A 20,106-nucleotide genomic window follows, 5' to 3' on the forward strand; every position below is an offset into this window, starting at 1 on the left:
ATAGATAGATAGATAGATAGATAGATAGAGAGAGAACAGTAATGGTAAAACATCTAAATGCAAATTTAACAATTAGTTAGAACTACTGCCCATCATGTTGTCCCCTCGTACTGCAGCACTCACATGACTCAATCCACACTTTCTCATTTCACATGCTTCTCACACATGACATTTTTTTCAAAGAGCATAATGCTTAAACTCTGAAGTAATTTCCAATGACAATTTTTCCCATTTTGTCAATAGCTTCATGCTGTGGAAAAAAAGGTGTGACTCATCTTGAGTTAGTGAAAAAATGTTACTCATACTGATGTCAGCTATGTCCTCTTCAAATCAATTCTCAGGTCAAAAATAGAACAGTCAGTGCCTGTGTTAAATGTCCTGAGAGAAACCTTTCAGTTGTCCCTTCAGTATTTCTGTCACAGTTTTTCCTGTTCCCTGAAAAGTGCATGCTGACATGGAAGCTCGCAAAACACAACATCACTATGTCCACAGAGACTCCTTTCAGGCAACCAGAGCATAGTAATCCTTATTTTAGTAGACAAACAACACTCTATACTTGTTAAATATATTAAGATAAACAGCCCTTTATAAGACATCTTTTAACACAGATTAAGGTAACAATCACACTGACAAAGGTAAAATATAAAGCAGTGTTTGCCATCACAAGTGCAAATACCTTTATTCAGGAAGAAGTGTCTGATCCTACCAGGTTGCTGTGCTGAGAAGCTTTGAGTTTTCTTTTCACACAGAATAAAAGACCGGCTGAACGCAAAGAGTTGAGAGTATATGTGAGAGAGAGAGAGAGAGAGAGACAGAGTGCATGTGTGTGAGAGACGCACGAACGATGTAAAATAGCAAATAAGTAGGAAGAGATTCAGAGATAGAAGAAAGGCAGAGATTGGAATGCAAAGACGGGAAAAAATAATAATAAAAACTGAGATTCCTCAAAAGGAGAGGAAACGCCAGGCTGTGTGATCACCTGAGTTGTTCACGTTGTGCATCTTGCTCTGGTTGGGGAACTGCTGGTATCCAACGCGCCCTTCTGTTGTGGAGAAACTTGACTCGCCCTCGTAAATCGTCTGCAGCATACTCCACTCAGCGCTGAGGTCTCATTGCAAGCCTTGCGTTTCCTGTCACCAAGAGCCACCCCTCAGCCACTCAGGGGAGAGACCACGACAACAGGCAACTCTCTTCCTTCCTCTGCCTCCTCCTCTGACAAACCACTCTCACTGTAGAGCAATAACACAAACTGTACACTCTCTCTGTAGGGCTGCCACTCTTCTGGTGCCTGCTTCAATCTGTGTCCAAACAGTTTTAGGAGAAGATGGCCAAGTACAGCAGTTTTTCTTCTTATGTGCCTCTTTCCCTATTCCTCTCCAGTCTGTGGCTTTTCCTCTCCACAGCAAAGTGTCTAAGCAAAGAAAAATGTAAAGCTGATTTGCTAGGAAAGCCGTGCACTGTGTAGTGTGCACTGAGCACCTCGCTGAGGCAGTAATGCAAGCCAGGGAGGGAGCGAGATTCATTTGCATGTGAATCAACAACTGCGTGGCCCACAGGTGACAGAAATAGAACAATGGCCAGCCCTGGCTAAAAATAGGTCAGGCGAGGCGCGGGGATTGGAGCAGCATTGATGCGTTTAAAAATACCACACCAAACACAGCTGTCTTCTTCTGCTACTGCCAGAAGGCATGTCTCCTGACTCCCTCTCTGCAGATGGAGGCTTGATTCCTTTCTCTCTCTTTCATGATTTGTTGAACCAGTCTCTCTCACTCACTCTATTTATGTCTTTATTTTGTTCTCTCAGGTACATGGGTGCCTGAATGATCCATTTCTGCCTTGACATACTTAAAAAGGCACATTTAGAGTTCACCTTTGTGGAGTATATGTTATTTCAAAGGTTTTGTAAAATGGCTATTTGTCTTTTATACAATTCACAAAACATAAAAATAGTGTATTGACAAATAGTACAAAGTATTAGGATGTTGTATTTCAACACAACACAAATAGTATTTTGGTAAAAATCTGTATGTGTGACAAAAAACAAACAAGATATGTTGAGTCAAGACAGACACCAAATGAACACTATGTTCATTTAAGACACAGATCGTAACCTGGCTGCATTAGCTAAGTGTATGTGTTGGGTTCAGTGTGTATCCAGGGCAGTGTTGCTGCTCAGGAAGCATGCTTTCAGCTAGCCAAGGAAGCCAACTGTAAGATGCCATAACAGCATAATCGCAATTACATAAACCTCTCAAACTGTGTCAAGAAAACCTCTCCAGGAGTACACATCCCATTTCCTTGAAACACACTTGATACTGTATACAGCAGGGATTTTTTTAGAAATTACAAACAAAACACGACAGTCCAAATATAAATCTCATGAACCTGCATACTGCATTGTGAACACCAAGCAGTTATAAAATAGGACTTTTTCATTTAATATTACAGCCCAAACTGGCCAAGATCTGTAGTTAATATGATCTGACTCCAGCCCATAAAAGTCAAGTCAAATGTTCTATCTGACCACTGATGCAGGGTTGGGTTTGTGGCCAAGCAGCCTGTGCCTTTAAATTTTTCATCTTCCTTCATAATTTGACCTGTCCCCCAGCCAGGGGCGTGGAGCCAGCACGGCTATTTTTAGGTCCTGGGCTCTGACGACTGGGCTACAGAGACACAGAGAAGGAGTTTTACTGTGTTGTTTCAGCTGGACAAACATTTAACCCCTTGATCCTTTTATCACAGCACAACCAAAAAGCCAAGAAGGAAATGCACAGCTTGCAGGCTTGCCCCCAGACATAAAACAACTCTTAAGCTAATGTATAATATTGTGCTACTTGATTATTAATAAACAAAAATAATGAGAGGAAGCGTACATGTGATTTGAGTCATTGCTATTTCTCTCAAAACCTAAATTAATCATCTAAATGAAATATTTGTTAGCTTTGTTTACTTGTTGTAGTAGCTGTAATAACTTGATGTTTGTTTACCTGATGCAATAGCTGAAAGAATGATATTCACATACATAGTCATAGGCAAATCTATAAAAAATGATTACTCTAATCTCCCCTTAGTGAACAGAACAGATTTAGCAAACTCCTTATTGTGAATTAGTTTTGGCAGTAAAGTTGGATACGATGGTGTGAGAGATAACAAGCTTTCAAGTCCAAGGTAATGATAGCTAAAGACCCAGAGTTCCATCTGTCACAGTATCTGTCAGAGCAGGCACGATCTAACCCTGGAGGCTGACCTTAACATAGGCTAAGGGATAATTGATCAAAAGCGGAAGTAAGGCTGTCACATGAATGATAATGATTATGGCAATGGAATCACTATTTTTATGACATGACAATGTGATTTTATTGCAAGTCCTGAAATTAAAAGGTCAAAGCATAGTTTTTTTTATATTTTGCAATGTTCCTGCTACTGTGAATTACTGTGAAAAATACTACATGCTGCAAACTCTGTGTCTTTCTGATTTCTTTGCACTTGTAAATTTATAATTAGTTCCCATAATCAGTTTAAAAAAACCTTGGTCAACCTGACCTACTGCTCCTTAAAAAAAAACAGAGACATTCACTAGGAAACGTTAGCAGAGATTAACCTACACTTTTTATTTATACATAGCTTCCTGAGGATAATGAGGGATTGTGGGATTGAAAATAACTCTGTCTAATAGGCAGGGTCCAGTAAACCTGCAATGTGGCAAGCCCATTATAGCTCCTACTGCGTCACTGGTGGCCTTTGTCTACTTTAGTCCTATTAAAGCATTTAAGTGTGAACGTCAGCATCACTGCTGGAGAGCCACTCTGCTTTGCTCTCCGGGGCATGGGCCTGTCTGTCACCTACCTCATATCAAACACAAACTGTCTGTGTGTGCATGTGCGTGTGCGTGTGTGTGTGTGTGTGTGTGTGTGATTATGAGTGTCTGTGTACGTGCATCTGCATGTGTGTTTGTTTTGACATCAGAGCACTGACTTGGAGTGGGGAAATATTAGAGATGAGGAAACAAGTTGGCCAGACCAGTGAAGTGCCACAAGCACTTTCCAAATTTAAATGAAAGGCCATTATAGCCTATTTTAAAGAGCAAGAGATGTCAGTAAACACAGACATACACATACAACTAGGGCTGCACGATTATGGCCAAAATGATAATCGCGATTATTTTGATCAAAATTTTGATCGCGATTATTCTCAAGTATTGTTGATTTAACCAAAACAAATTTTATGTCACATAGGCTATTTATAACTGCGAGAGGGAGTGTGATGGACGCTACTCACAGAGAACGGCGATCATTATGAACGGGTCCAGACGGGTCGAACGGCGGATACACACGTCGTGTGTTTAAACGTCTGTTATCTCAATGCGCTGCATTTTTATGAACATGATATTCTGGCCAGGGTCACATCTCTGGTCCTGGTCCAGGCTTCGGTCCAGCAGCTCCGTCTCACGCTGTTACTCTACCAATGAGTTAGCTGCATTCAAAAACTTCTCTGTGTTCTTCGCGTCGGCCCGCGATAACGTTACCGCGGAAACACTGGTACAAATACAGGTGTGCCCCTCATACTTAACAATATACAGCTGTGTTAATGAAAAATTAAAACTGTAGACTATATCAGAAGTGTGGACCGGCGGCCGCTGTGTGGCGGGGCGCGGAGAGTAAGAGGAGAGAGAGAGTAGGACGAGAAGCGTAGAAAGATCCAACACAGGCACGGCTAACAGACGAAATGGGTCATGTACGCAAAATTAAACCGTATCCATATAAACAGATTGCAGCAGGATGCGAGGACATTAGCACCGGTGCGTCCTAGAAGAGCTAACAGCTACAGACGTACTAGCTAACAGCTAACCAGACGCTAACTAGACCGACTAGCACTGGTCACTGCTGTTGTCTGAAAAACAACAAAGGGACAAAGGTTGCGTTTACTGGTAAACTGGTAAACCTTGAGACTGACGTATACCGACTGCTATCTGTTGAGTTTTCCTCACGCTAATCTGTCCTCTGTGACTGTCTACATCTAGAAACTTAGCTGCACGGGGTGCAGTGACTCTCTGACTGGCTCATGAGCAGACGGCTTTATGGAGCGGGAGATTGGCTTTGCAAAAAACCCGGAGCGTTCTATGAAAAGACGCTTTATAAAAAAAATAATCGCTCGATCACGCAAATTTGATCGTGGGAGTCCAAATCGTGATCGCGATTAAAATTCGATTAATTGTGCAGCCCTACATACAACCATACACACATCCTCATTATGTTATTTACTCCAACTAAGACAATATACATTATTTACTGACAGGAAATACAACAAAGAGATCCTTCCCGCCATGGTACCTCAGCTCTTTCCATTCTATTTAAAGAAACTGTAGTCATAACCTGGGGACCTGCCTACTCATATTACCACAATTACTGTACCAGTTCCAAATCATCTCCCAAGTTCTGTGGCTTAATCACCATAGCACTGCTGCCTTGTGATACATTGTGGATGATGAAACCCAGCAGGGAGGCAGACTGGAGAAGGAAGCCAGCTGAACTTAAGTGTTGCAACAGATATGAAGACAAACACTGGCCCTAATTTAAGAAAATGTAGAAAATGTTTTGTTCCCCTTAATAGCAGATGATCTATGTGTGGGTGGGAATGAGTCAGCCATGTTTTGTTGTTCCGTGTTCTCTGAACTTCAAAGCTCCCATGTACCTCAGAGGGGGGTTGTCTATTGTAAAAAAAATGATCACAAATGGACTCTCGTAGCCCTCTTACATGATCTGAACAAATAGATGTTTATTAGAATCTGTTTTCATCAAATGTGTTTAACCCACCTCTCTTACTTCCTACCTATTGCTTGTCTTTCTGCCTGTGTGGATGCAGAGTTTCATCATGCTACCCTGGGAGGACTGTGGCGGATGTTATCATTGTCAGTTGCTGAGTTCTGTAGTCAGAGAGGATGACCCTCCCAAGAGAGGGGCTGCATACTAACAGCAACTTCTGATGTAACCATGCCACCCCCCTGAGTTTCTTCTCTCTAAAGGACACCCCACAGCTCCAGAGGCAGCCATGGTACAGGAGGGAAATTACCTCTCCACACCAATTACCTCAATGCCCGCCATCTTACTGACATCAGCCCTTGATGAGTCACTGCTAACTGTGAAAGAGTTCCTAGATCAATTTAGGGAGTGAGGCAATGGCACAATCCTGCCCCAGTCTCTGTATTCAGATTATAGCATGCTCTATTAGCAACAAAGCCCAGCCACTCTAACTGCTAAAAACCATGAGTAAAGTTTTGTCACTTCAAACAGCCCATTTCCCCTTTACCTTGCGGTCAGTCTCATAAAAGCACAAAGGCACTACAACTGTTGATTTGATGGTAAAATCCAATTAGCCTGTACATCTGGATGTGGTATGTGAGCGTGTTTCCCCACTAATGATTTGGGTGCTCTTGTTTTTATTGGGTTACTCTGTCTGGCGTCCTGTGGTATTTCCTGTTGGACTTTCATGGTGATATAGAATGCACTTAACAGGTTGGATCAAATAACATGAAAAAGCATTTAAAGGCAGTCATGTTTGGTATTTAATCTTGAAACATTGCCAACAAAGATTTGCAGTGCACCTAATACCAGTTAGATAGAACCCATGCAGAGAGAGAGAGAGAAAGAGACCGGACATAAAAAAGACAGAGGTGGTGCTATTCAAAGAGACAGATGAAATAACAGAAATCCTTGAAAGTAAAAAAAAAACATTTCAGAAAAGTGTGTCCATTCATCTGCTGTGAACCTTCTATCTGAGATGTGAGAGATAGAGTGAACCATAAAAAACACAATTTTAAAGCATCCACTTATTGTGCACTGACCTTGAGGTCAGTTTACTTTCTAACTTTGAATAGATGCCCAATGCCCTGCCTTCATCTGTTGCCATAGGCTTTCTAAAAATAGATATGGAGCACAAAGGTACACTGGAAACAGAGGGCAGCTCTCAGTAGGTTTACTGATCAATGTGCTCATCTCTGCTGGAAACCATTGATCCACTATTTGTATCAAATTGACCATGTTGTTGTTGAAAAACTTCCATCCTATATTCAATCACAACAAGCCCGCTTTATGTTCCACTTTGTCCACCTTGCCCAGCACCTTCTCTCAAAGCAACACATAACTATTGACTCTCTAACGATATTCTAACACCAAAAGGCTTAGCATTGATTAGAGCCTTTGAAAGATCATTCTTAATGTCCGCTGGCATTTTATCACGCTATTAACCAATGAACATGACGCAGGATTCAGAGAAAACTTCTTTGCCTCTAACCAGTGTGCAGAATCATTACATCAGTGTCTCTTAGACCTGCATCATTAAAATGCCTGCAGGAGTCAAATGCCTCATCTGTATCATACAAACACACTCGCCCAAACAGAGACATGTGACTTTGATGGAATCCAGCCAAGTTCAGCTGACCTTAGAAAATCCCTGAGGGATTACTAAAAACAAAGGTTCTCTGTTCAGAGGCATTCTTCCAATCCAAATCCTGCTGGTCAAGCCCATTTATGAGTGGATAATCATAGCATCATCCCTCCCAAGTGCCTTGGAACTATTATTTTAATAAAATAACAAAATACATATTTTTGGTATTACCAAAAACAACACTTAATCAGGCTTTGTCCTTTGGCAAAATACCAGCAATGTTATTACGGTCACAGAAAAAGTACAAGCAGTTTTCACCCAAGTTCCAGATTTTCTTTGAAAGGCACAAATCTCACTTCAGTGACCTAAATATGTTAGGCACAGTATGTTAATAACTCAACAACACAACAAAATGAAGTTGTTTAATAATAATTTATGCTTACTTCTTGACGGCTATTCTGGAGTTGTCAATGACCTTTAAAGTCTCAAGTAAAACTCCATTCATAGATTCTAAATGACCATCTAAAAAAAAAGTGCAACTGGAAATCAAGTTTACTATGGGAAGGGTGGGCTGACGCTTATTGTCCAAGCCACTTCCACCTACGCCACCACTTCTTTACTTGACCACAGCACAGTCACAGTCCTCGCCTCCTGTGGTGTCTCAAAGGTTTGGGACGCAACAATACCTCAGACAAATAGCTCTTCCTCTGATTATTAAGATAGTGCTATGCATACTGGGAAATGTCCCACAGTGCACCCGCCACCTCTGTTACAATGTTAATGTCTGGGCTGCTCCATATGCATAAACCTGGAGGGGCTCCAGATGTATTTTTAAATGCTTTGCTAGAGTGACCTTGAGTTTCTGTATTGTATTACAGCATCATATATATTTTTCCACCATTATTACAAATTCACCCTGACAAGCTATCATATCCTTATGCAGTGGCTGGCTTATGTTACAAACTCCCAAGTATATGTTAAAGACAATGTTCTAGTTTTGCAATTCCTATGAGAGTGCCTAAACAATGTAAAGAGCTCCCTATTTCCTTTCTCCCCTGAGAGGTTTAGTGGCCCTGTCATTTGTTTGGTGGGAAAACAATAATAGTGCTTCAGTTGCTTTAATCACTGATGGATTTCTTGTGTGGTGTAAGTATTCAATCAATCAATTCACCTAGTTGTGAGTTTCATCCGCTTGACTGAGACTGGAAAGCGTAGCAGTAACTAAGGCAGCAGGACTTGTAATTGTGGAACAGTGTCCATGCCAGGGTAAAATCCCCAGTAAATTCTTCAGCAACAGTGCACCCTGCAGGTTGATTAAAACAGGAACAAAAAAGGTAGAAACCAAGAATGGCTAGAAATGCTAGAGTTATTACATTTTATTTTCCATAGCACACTCCTAGGACCAGGAAGGCAAATACTCACAGCAAACAATGTACTAAAGCAACAAGACAGCGCAGAGTTTCAAGGAGCACATATACTGTAGAAGTACAAATCAAAACATTCCCTTTGCAAACAAATACACATACAAAGCCAAACTAACACACATGATTACAATTCCACATAGCAATGCCACCATGCTGTGCTTGGGTGTGGCTGCAGCGTTCATGACCTCTGCCTTTCATCTCAGATCCAGTAACCAAACTGACTTTTCAACCAAGCCCCTTTAATAACACAGAGCCTAACAAGATTTGGCCGTCTCTTTTATAAACCTTGTTGAAATTACCAGCCCAAAAACAAAAGCGGTTTCAACTGTGTGATCTCCACAAAGCTATGTGTGAAAAATCAGAAGATGAAATGAAGTTCAGAACATGGATGTACAACATATATGATTCCTACCTTTAAAAGAGAATCACATAGACCTCATAAATGAGAGAAAGAATCCTTAGCTTCTTCTTTCTTATTTTGGTCTGCTCACTGATAAAAAATTCCATTCATTGATGTTATTCATGAGTAAAACTTCCTTCCTTCCTTACTATCATTTCCTAGTCTAAATAGAAGCCTTACTTTTTGGAAACCTTACATTTTGTCAGCAGCTTGGCTGAGATAATGCCACTCAAAGCTAAAAGGGAGAATTTAAAGAATGCTCTTCTGTTTTGGTAACAGATGGGCTGGTAACCCTTTCACACCTATCTGGCCACAGAGACCTTTGCGAGGGCTTTGCTCTTAGATATCCAGTCAGTGTGTCAAATCTCTGTGTAATTCCTGGATCCGTTTGTTCTGCACATTTCACGCCAAGTGGGGAGGGGTTGCGGCCATGACCTCCTGCAGTCCCATAACTCACAGGATTGGCTGAGAGGGGTGGCAGATACCCACAGATAAAAGGTAACAACAAAGAGGTGTTTAGCATGATGCATGGCATCGCAGTCAGGGCCCCAGAGGTGAAGGGATGGCACGGAGTGACAACTAATGGGCCCCTGACGTCTGAAGTTTGTCTGTTTCTGCCATCAAGGAAAACGGCCCCACCCTGTGACAGTTAAGTGACAGTCTGCCTGTCAGGCTAGGCATACCAAGAACTCTGAAGCACAGCTGATTTATCATCTTCACTGTTTTCACCATGCAGATTTGACAGACCAGGATCGAGATAGGGCAGGCGCACTCTCCGTTGTGCCCTGTCAATGGGCACACTGACAGACAGATAGGCAGATAAGTAGATAGGCAAGAAACATATTTAAGGTGAAAATAAACTGTGAACATTAGCAAAGCCATTAAGAAAAATCTCAACTAAAGAATTAACTAAAGAATAAAAAACCAAATGGGAGTCATAAATATGCTGCTTTAGCAAAAAGCCTATTAATCTGTCTTGGATACTCAAAGCGGGAGTCTTAAATCTTCCCCTTTTCATCCACACAAGAGGCCTCTCAGAGATATGAATGATTCATCTCTCCAACTCCATTTGGACAGGAAGTGAAAACAAATGGAGGTAGGTCCCCCCCAGAACGCCCAGGGATCTGCTGTGGGGCTGGATGAACAACACTGAAAACATCAGGCTAACCCCCGTCAAAAACATATTCAAGTCAAAATAGTTTTGTGGCACCTGGGCTACATTCAGATGGTCTGCACAATGTCTGCCAAATGTACAGCCACACAAGTGTGAACATGACTCTCCATCTCTTTTCCATGACAACAGACTGAGATAAAGCCCAGGACTGCACTGTGCATGCTTAAGTCTAACCTCAAAACACATCCAACACACATCAAAGAGACTATTCTAAAACAGAACTAAACATATAAAGTTATACTACTTATATTGCAGTGGAAACAAATGCTAAGATGTTTTCTAATCCTGCAAATGATCAGTGAGTTTGGAGGCTTCAAGTGGAATAAGAAACAACATCATGAAGTAGGTCCGTGGCTGCTCAGCAATGATTTCTAGGCAGATAAAATGATCTTAGCTGACTGATTTCTAACATCACATGTGAATATGTTGTGCCCTTGCTAGATCAACCAGGCTCTCATCTCCAGGCCACTCCAGGGATGTTCACAGACTGACACCAAGCTGCTATTGTACAATCCACATCCTTGTCTTAACCTGGTATCTCCAACATGTCACACCTTCAATACCCAAGACAAACTCTTGTTATCAGTTCTTGACAATGTACAGTATTTGTGGTTTACAGTACTTGAAAATACAAAGTTTTACAAGGGTTAAGGTTTTGAAGAGCTCAGAGCATTTTCTTAAAGCAGAGGAAAAACATGTGATATGTTGAGTTTTTAGAAAATGCACAAAGTTTTAACCTGGCAGTGAAAATTTGTTCAGTTTTATGGGCATCTTATGTGGATTACAGTAATAGTAATGTGTCCTGAAAGCCTTTTCTGTGATAAGAGTGTTGTATCTCTACACATATAATTGCTAGTTTTATCCTGTCATCTAAGCTTCCTGTAATGTGCAGATGATAAGAACATAACGATGAGCCACTGTAGAACAGACACCAGCACCTTCCTCTGGGCATTGACAACGGCCTTCCTCCTGCAAAAACTCACTGACCCAAACCATAGACCCAAACACATTTTTCCAGTCTAAGTAAACTGTCAAGTCCAGACCTAAATTTTTTCTCTTTAAAAAGAGAACACAACAGCCAAATATAGACTGCTTGCCTTTATGCCTCCTGACATACATCAGGCTCTAGGGTTCTGCTAACAGTGGTTAATTTTGGCCAACTGCCATGTAGTCACTTACTATTAAGCATCATAACTTTACAAAGAAAATTATAACCAACAGCAGATTGTACACTGTTGCCTGGTAACCTAATGCCATGTTGGGGAATCAACTTGTTGTGGAACAGAAAACACTTACAGTCAGAGCCAATAACAGAAACATATCATAAGAGGTGTATGTTGAAGAAACAAATCTCACTTCTTAATGTGTGTTTTTAAGAATTTTGGAAGTGTTTCTGTGATTGTAACCAAATGAAAATTTGTTGAAATTAAATAATTATTATTCATCTGTCATTTTTCAAGTGAAATGATGGATAGAGTGTGAGCTTATTTCCATGTGAGAAATCAAGCTAAAAAACACATTATGCAGACTGGCACCAGCTGCTGGGTACTAAATATCAAAACTGTTTTTATGTCTTTTGGATCATGCAGAATTACATAAATTGCCCCCTCCAAGAAATATGTGGATAATGACAGAATTGCAAGAGCTAACATACAGATTTGTACCTATTATGGCATCGCAAAGACTTAGCCTAATACCTAAAAATCTGTACTTTGCAAGACTCCATGCTTATTGCTCTTCAGTATGAAACATGAGAACATTACAATCAGGCTAGATATCCCAACTATATCAGAAACTAACACAATAGGCTATAATACATTATGTGTTTGGTGTTATAAGTCTTTTGGGCATCATATATTTACGTGTGTTTACTTTGTTTAGACACAGCATAGGAATTATTAAAAATGTCCCATGATGTTTTACAGTATCTGGAGCTCCACAAACTCATTAAATTAAAATGCAAAAACAGACCCACTGTTGTAAAAAAGAGTTAGGGCATGAAAAAACATGCATTCACCGTGAGCTGTAAAGTTCTAGTTGGTACAACATACTCAACCTCTTCATAACAAGTATTGCAATGGAAAGGAATAAATCTTCTGCTTAATACATTACTTATAACAGCTATAACCTGGTCACCTTAAACTCATAATAACTCATTAATTAACCTGAGTCGAATGCTATGCAACTCTGCTATGCTGTTATATGTAAGTCCTTTCAAAGTGTTATAAACAAATAAACATAGTAGGCTTTCTAAAACCAACCTGTCAGTGTAAGATTAATTATGGACTATTAATGTGTAATGACATTTTCTGTCATAATGTCAAATGGAAATGAACTGGGTTATATTTTCGGAAGACATCATTTCATTTATTTCAAGTATTCCCTACTTCATTTACGCCAATACATGACAAGTAAACATACTAAACCATGAGACTCTGGCTTTACATTATTGTAGATTGGAAAGCAGTATACTACTACTACTACTACTACTACTACTAATACTACTACTACTACTACTACTACTACTACTACTACTACTACTACTACTACTACTACATGGCTCCTTCACAAATAATCCTAATGCTGTTGCTATTCTACCATAAGACTGTCAATATCTATGTATGTTTTACATTTTGTTACACTGGCACTCCTGTACACAGAAACCCTTGCACTGTATACACCCACACGTATACACAGAGGCTTACAATTGTTTTTTTCCTACAATTCCTTTGTGCCCATTTGAGGCAGAAGACATTGATCATTCTGTTATGTCATACTTTACGTCAGCTGGCACAAAACAACAGCAGTCTTTCTCTCAATTGGAAATGCAATTTCTGTTGCGTGACATTAAGGCTGCCTTTACACTGTCACGTTCAGTCAAGGATGGCACACAAACCCAGGAAATAAATCCACAGTGACAAACCGTAATTCATCACTTCCGTCACTTTAGTTGTGAGGGGAAAAAAATAAAAGGCATTGTATTCTCTCTCCACTTTAAAAAGCAAGCTCTCACTTCTTATGTCATCTCCGCTAGAAGCTGACTGATTATTCTGCGGCGTCTAGAATATTTTACATGGACAAATCTGGCAGATACTAACTTTAGGTCAATTATAATCCACTATAGTTAACATGCATTAAGCAGCAGGGATGTCACATGCAACATGCTGCTTCTGTGAATACTGTTTGGCAATTCTATAGCCAAACAGGCCAACTTATCAGGTCCAGTGAATAATTCACAGATGCCTTCCAAGATTTGTTCTATCAAAAACATTTTGTCTCATTAACACATTTATTGGTACTATGAAATTATGTGTTAAGCTAAGTGTAAGGTGCTGTTAAAATGACTTTCTCTCCCTGACACAGCTCAGATGGTACCTGCCCCCTCAAGCCATCTGAGCAGTGCAGACATCTGTGAGCATTAACCTGCCAAGAAAAAGTCCAATGTAAAAATATTATAAATATTCTGACATGGAAAGACAGCTGAAGGGTCATTTGGAGTGGCTTTGAAAGGCTTTCAAGTCAAGAATGAGCAGTGTTTTTCTTGTGTTGCTGTCTAAGTGAAAATGTCGTGTGTACACTGGAGCGTCTGTTGTTCTTGTGTTTTCTGTGGAAAGAGCCATAGTGACCAAAGCCATTATACAAGAGCCATTTCAAATGTAACACATCTGCTAAAAGTTTTAATTGGAGTGACACTGTGTCCACCAAAACAACTGAGAACCAAACTAAATGTATAATATAAACTTCATTACAACAGCTATACTGTCAATCACCTGTAATTACTGAAAGATATTTAAGAAATGAATAAGCTCTTTACATTTGACTTTACCCAGGCATGTTCATGTCTTCATCAGCTTGCAGTTCTGGTTCTGTTGTAGCTTCAGTAGCTATTGATTCAACATTGTATTTGTCACATATACAATGTACACAGTACGGTGTGTTGATGTGTGCTTCTCTCCATAGACTGTGTATGGTGCAAGTTTATTAAAATAGAAAAACAATATAGTGAAAAAAGCAAATGTATGTGCAAAGAGATTAAACAAAGTATAAAGCAATTAAAATTAGCTCCACATTTAACAATTAGAACAATAAAGTACTGCCTACATGTCATGCATCATAATAATGATCTAATAGCATACTACTACTACTAATAATAATAATGATAATAATAATAGTAAACAAATATTCATTCTGCATTATGGCTATATTTACTTCTGTTAAGTAAATTTTCTCACTTAATTAACAGTACCTTTACTTGATTAAACTTTTGAATGCAGGACTTGTGCTTGTAGGAGTACTTATAATATGAATACTAAATGATCTGAATACTTCTTCCACCTGTACTGTAATATAAGGCACCTCTGAGAATTATATAAGCAGAGGATGGAAGTGTGCTTATTGAGAATTTATGGCCATAATTAGTGGACTCATAGTTGTTCAAATGTATCACCCTGCTAACATTCCCAATAGATTGTTATTTTCCTGTTTAGTGTAGCTATTAGTTATAAAAATATTAGTTAAATCAAGGAGTTATGCAGCTGGTTGATTAACGATTTTTTTTAATGAGGACTTTCACTCGTCAACCACGTTTGGTACGATCATTACATAGATCACGAATATTAAATATATGCAGTCTATGGATCATATTCGTAAAAATGCGTACATATGACAGTCTGCATTACACCCTACGTATATGGAAAATAATAATAATAAAAGCAACGATGATACGATGGTACGTTAGTCAGTTTAGCAAAAAACATTTCCATTTCTGTGGTTGAGTGGAGAATGTCACAGAGTGTTATAAGCATAGACGGTATCACAGCATAAGAATGACAGACAGTTCCGGTCCACTTTAATTGGCGGACTCACAATAGAAATCGTTAACAAAAAAACACTGTGACCGCAGAACCATTGACGACGTCGTTAATTCAAATATCAATGCGCCAACCTACGTTGAGTGTTAGCAAACTGTTTTCTAGCAAGGAACATAAAACCATTTTTAAATATAGGCTAAATATTAACTCTTTGCTTTCACTGTATGCTGTACTGTTTTTAGTTTAGCGGCAATAACTTCAAATAACCCAAAACTTAACCAAATACAAACGTTAGCTAGTCATAGCCTAGCCTATTCTTAGCCACACCAGTTTACCCAATGAATATTTTTTACACAATGTAGTTTGCAAATATATCACGTCGAACTTGTTAAACTCAGATACTTAAACATGATTTATCTACCTTGAGGACAGGGTTCAGGATTGACGTGTGCTGTTCGGATTGGAGAACATGAGGGATGCATAAGTGTGTATGACGACAGAGCTATAAATAGTTAAATATGCTAAAAGAGAGGGGACGATATAATCCTAGCCAAAAGGTAACGTGGCAGATTACACAGTGATAACGTTTATGATGGAGAGACGAGGGCAGTTCCGGTCTAGCCTACTCAGGTGCACCTGTTTCCTGAGTTTATTAAACATCTCCCGGTTTGAAAAATAATTTAGAAACTAATCTGGTGATCATTTCACTAGTACTATCCTGCATTTTACTCTATCCTAACCGCATAATTTACTTTTTATGTTTTAATTACTGTTAAATTCTTCCTTATATTTTAGCCTACTTCACCAGGAATTATGGATGAAACACTCGATTAGTTCACTTGTACATTGCTTGTACATTGACTATATTTGCTTGTTATGTTGCATACCTTGGATATAGACAGCTGCATCTACCGAGTACAGTTTGCAGTGATGCACCTCCATAATATTTACGGTCTGAGAACCTCTTAAAGTAGCCTAGCAACTGTAGCGTCCACACTAGTACAAAAAGACCATTAAAATGGAAAGTGCACCATCTACTGGTCATACTAGTCATTGTCATCAGCATGGACTTCAATGATACTGCCTGGGGAAGAGCTGTATTAATACATATATTCTCATATGTCCAGTGGTTTGGTGCCCAGATGCAAGTTATCAAAGAATATGCCATTGCACTCGGTCCATCACTTTAAAACTAAGAGGGAACAATAGGCTGAGAAGCTACCAACTAAGCACTTTCCCTCTCTTCTTAGTACATAACTGCCAACTGCCAGGAAATTTGGTAAAACAGGGAGATGCTTTTATCTCAACCAGGAGTAAGACCTGTGTGATTAGCACAGATTATGTGCAGATTTGTCATCGTCATAAATCTACAGCTGTCCACAGTCTCACATTTTTATTTGTCACTTCAAAGCATTCTCCAGGGCCTCTCCTTAGTTTACTGTTTGGTCCGGAGGACTAATGTCCTCCCTTTAGCAGAAGAAAGAACCTAATCCTATCTCTTTCCACCTGTTTCCCACTTCACTTTATGTGGCTATGTTAACCATCAATTTTAATATTTCATGAAACTCTGTTGCTCCCCCTCCCTTTAGACTTTTAGAATACAATACATGACAAGGCTTTTGGTTTATCTGCTGATTATGTGTTTTCTGATTCTACATCAGCACTCCAGGAACAGTGGTGGGAAGCTGTGAGCTGAACTCCTGTCTCCTCCCATCTTGCCACTGTCCCACAGCAGCTGGGAATGACCCAGTGGGTGACACCACTTTCATCCCAGGACACCGACTGTCCAGCTGTTTGCTATCCCTCATCCTGACGGCTGGACAGACAGGGGCACGGCCCAGCATCAGCGAATCGGAGGCATGATACTGCATGCATATCACTCTGGCTGTCTCATTGCTGTGCAGAACCCACAGCTGGGACCATGTTGTTTCTCAGCAAGAGTGCCAGCTAAGAATTTAATCTGGTCATTTTGTATCATTTCTATTATTGTTACTACATTGTTCTATTTTGGTGGGAGGACCTGAAAATTTGTGCTTTGGATTTTTTGTCAAGCAAAGAATTAAACTGCTTTCTGTCTTTGTCTGTACTCTCTCTCACTCAATCACTCACTCACACACACACACACACACACACACACACACACACACACACACAGGTTTTGTAAACAATAAGTGTGGGTCAGGGTGCAATTGGGGAGGTTTGTGAGTATGCATCTGTTTTCTCCATTTATGCAATTACTCATTTGTCTGCTGTTTCTCCTGTTCCTAATTTAATTTGTGGGAACCCCTCTCCACCTCAGCCGCCCCAGTCAGGAATTATTCCTGCTTTGGTTACTGTGGCCTTTGCAAGGCTTAGGGACAAATCCAGAAGGATTACCCCCTGCAAAAGCGACCGACCTACACCCAAAATCATCAACATAGCTGCCGCAACCTTTTCCATCTCCCCTCTTTTTGTACCCGGTGGCTTGAAATGTGAGACTACCCTGCAAAGTTGCCTGAGCATAAGCCACATTCTTTCACAAGACCCCCACTACCACCCTCATTCAAAAAACTGTACTACTACAGTTGATGCCATTAAGTAACAAAGGGCAGAGAGTAATCAATGGTGGAGAGTAATCATAGGGAGCAAACATCTGTGTCCTGCCTGAAGGCTTGAGACATTTTGACGTCAGTTGCTTATTTCTAACATGTTTTGTAAGGAAGTGAAATACATCTGTATTGTCATTTACTATTTAAGTGGTTTCAACAGAAAGAAAATCTGTTCAAGTGTCACTGCTCTTAGTGTTTTAATACTGTAGACTGTTACATGTTATCAGTATGCAGTATGCTACATTAACATTTTTTGTTTTATTTCTATACTGACCTGTTGAAGCTGAATAGCTCTACCGGTAAAACCAAACAATGTGCCACAATATGATCTGACTGTACAGTAGCTTATCACAAATGATATACAGCAGCAATTTTTCTAGTCATGAATTACTGTACTGAACTGTGACCTTCTGAATGTCAGTCTGTGACAGAACCACTAAGTTACTGAGTGCACCATAAACAGACAGTTTACAGTTTTGTGTCCAAGCTTTTTGGCACATGTCCAAATAATGTCATCCCAGTCCAGTCTGTGGTATTTTCACCATACAGGGGAAACTACTGTCCTACATCATCAGCTGTTGTGGCTGTAACATTCCATGAGCAAACAAACGTCCTTTTTTTCCAGGATTATTGGTGCATACACTTCTTTTCCTCACATTTTTAGTCAGAAAAATTTGTTTATAATTTTATCAAGAATCTGAAATCACTAACGCTACTATTTATGTTCGAATGTATTTTAAGTTTGTGCAAATTATTACCAATCGTATCACTTGGAAAAAGTTGTGTAAGTCACACAAATCACTAGGGGGGAGGAGGGGCAGAGAGGACAATACATACATACATACATACATACATACATACATACATACATACATACATACATACATACATACACACACATACATACACACATACATACATACATACACATACATACATACATACAGTACACATACACAAATACATACATGCACACCTGGACTTAAATTCACACCTGGTCCTTTTATAATAATTTTTTTAACACTGGACTAAACACTGACACTTTAATAATAATTTATGGTCTTTTCTTTGTTTATTTGACAAATGTTCTTATTGTTGTTATTATTTTTATTGTTATTTTGTTGTCTTTATACTGTCTTTTTATCTATTTTTTATTTCTTTTTTACTTGCTAAAACTGCTGCTGGAACTTTCAATTTCCTGCGGGAGTCATCCCAAAGGATCAATAAAGAGAAGTCTAAAAGTCTAAGTTCTCTCAAATTCACCCTGTGTCACTTAAATATGCATAAATTGTAACAAATAAGCAAAAAGAGTTGGGCTCCCAAGTTCCCAAGAGTTTATATATTATATCTGTATTTCTCCTGTAAGCCTTTATGCAGTTTGAAGCACATTAGCTACTTTTAAAGGCCGCTTGCAGTTGAAGGGTCAGTCACTAGAGGGCCACATTCACCACACTTTGGTGTTATGTTACAGGACCTGAAAAACACTGTGGATGTAAATGATGTAAACCTTAAACCCACCATCAAACTGTGGGTTTCTCTGAACTCACTTTTTGTTATACATTGACTTGACATTGTAGTCTATGGTCTTAAATTATCCTAGCATAAACCCATAAGATATGTCCAAGAGTTTAGACAGCATACAGAAATATGGTTAAATGTGTATAGGTCTGGTCGACGTTTTGCATTTCCACCACTTTCCTCCGAACAGCTTGTGAGCACCAAATATTTTGTGTAACTATGGCTGCAAAACAAATGACTTACCCCATTCGTTCCCATTTTTACCATGATAAAGAAGAAGAAAACTGCTCTTTAAATAACAGTTTGGGCATTTATAACCGAGTGATGCTTCCGTTAGTATCCGCACACACTCTTAAAACGGATTGCCTGGTTTCCGTTGGGCTAATTATTAATGTAACATGTTTTTGTGTCAGCATGGCAAGAGAAGCCTTCTTGAAGAAGAGCGATCCGTGACCTGTCAAACTCCTCTTCCTGAAAGAATAGGCCCTACTGTTGTCAAAAAAACTAGAGTTGCTTTGCGGCCAATGGTAGCATTGTTCTTAATTTTTGATTCACTGTGTGGAAATAGAATAATAATAAGCTGTAACTAAGGAGCAAACCTAACAGCCAGATACGTTTATTTAAAAGAGCGCAGTATGTATGTACCACAATATGAATGAATTGAATTGCATGGTAAATAAAATAGTTAGTTCCAAAATATCTACATGTGTTAACTCAGCGAACACAGCAATATTCAACACAGTGCGTCTGTCAGAGGGCGCTGCCAACCACTAACTCCCTTACTAAGACGTACAGTGCTGTAAACCTA

General features: G+C 39.5%; 1 protein-coding gene across 6 annotated transcripts in view; it reads right to left on the bottom strand.

Annotated features, from left to right (window-relative positions):
• The window catches only part of hdac9b (histone deacetylase 9b), a 36,539-nt gene extending 20,749 nt beyond the window's left edge, over positions 1 to 15,790 (bottom strand). The window contains exons 1-2 of one of the 6 annotated variants that reach the window (XM_032517720.1): positions 15,614 to 15,790; positions 14,196 to 14,265 (exon numbers count right to left, since the gene is read on the bottom strand). Coding sequence is in view for 4 of the 6 variants with exons in the window: in XM_032517717.1 (XP_032373608.1) it covers positions 980 to 1,088 (109 nt within the window). In the remaining 2 variants the exon portion in view is untranslated. Of the gene's footprint in view, positions 1 to 676; positions 941 to 979; positions 1,537 to 14,195; positions 14,266 to 15,613 lie in introns of those variants that run through there. The other 5 variants (XM_032517717.1, XM_032517716.1, XM_032517721.1 and 2 more) reach the window with 5 other exon arrangements.
• Positions 15,791 to 20,106: the final 4,316 nt, after the last annotated feature.

Source organism: Etheostoma spectabile, chromosome 6 (assembly GCF_008692095.1).
Source record: "Etheostoma spectabile isolate EspeVRDwgs_2016 chromosome 6, UIUC_Espe_1.0, whole genome shotgun sequence".
NCBI lineage: Eukaryota > Metazoa > Chordata > Actinopteri > Perciformes > Percidae > Etheostoma > Etheostoma spectabile.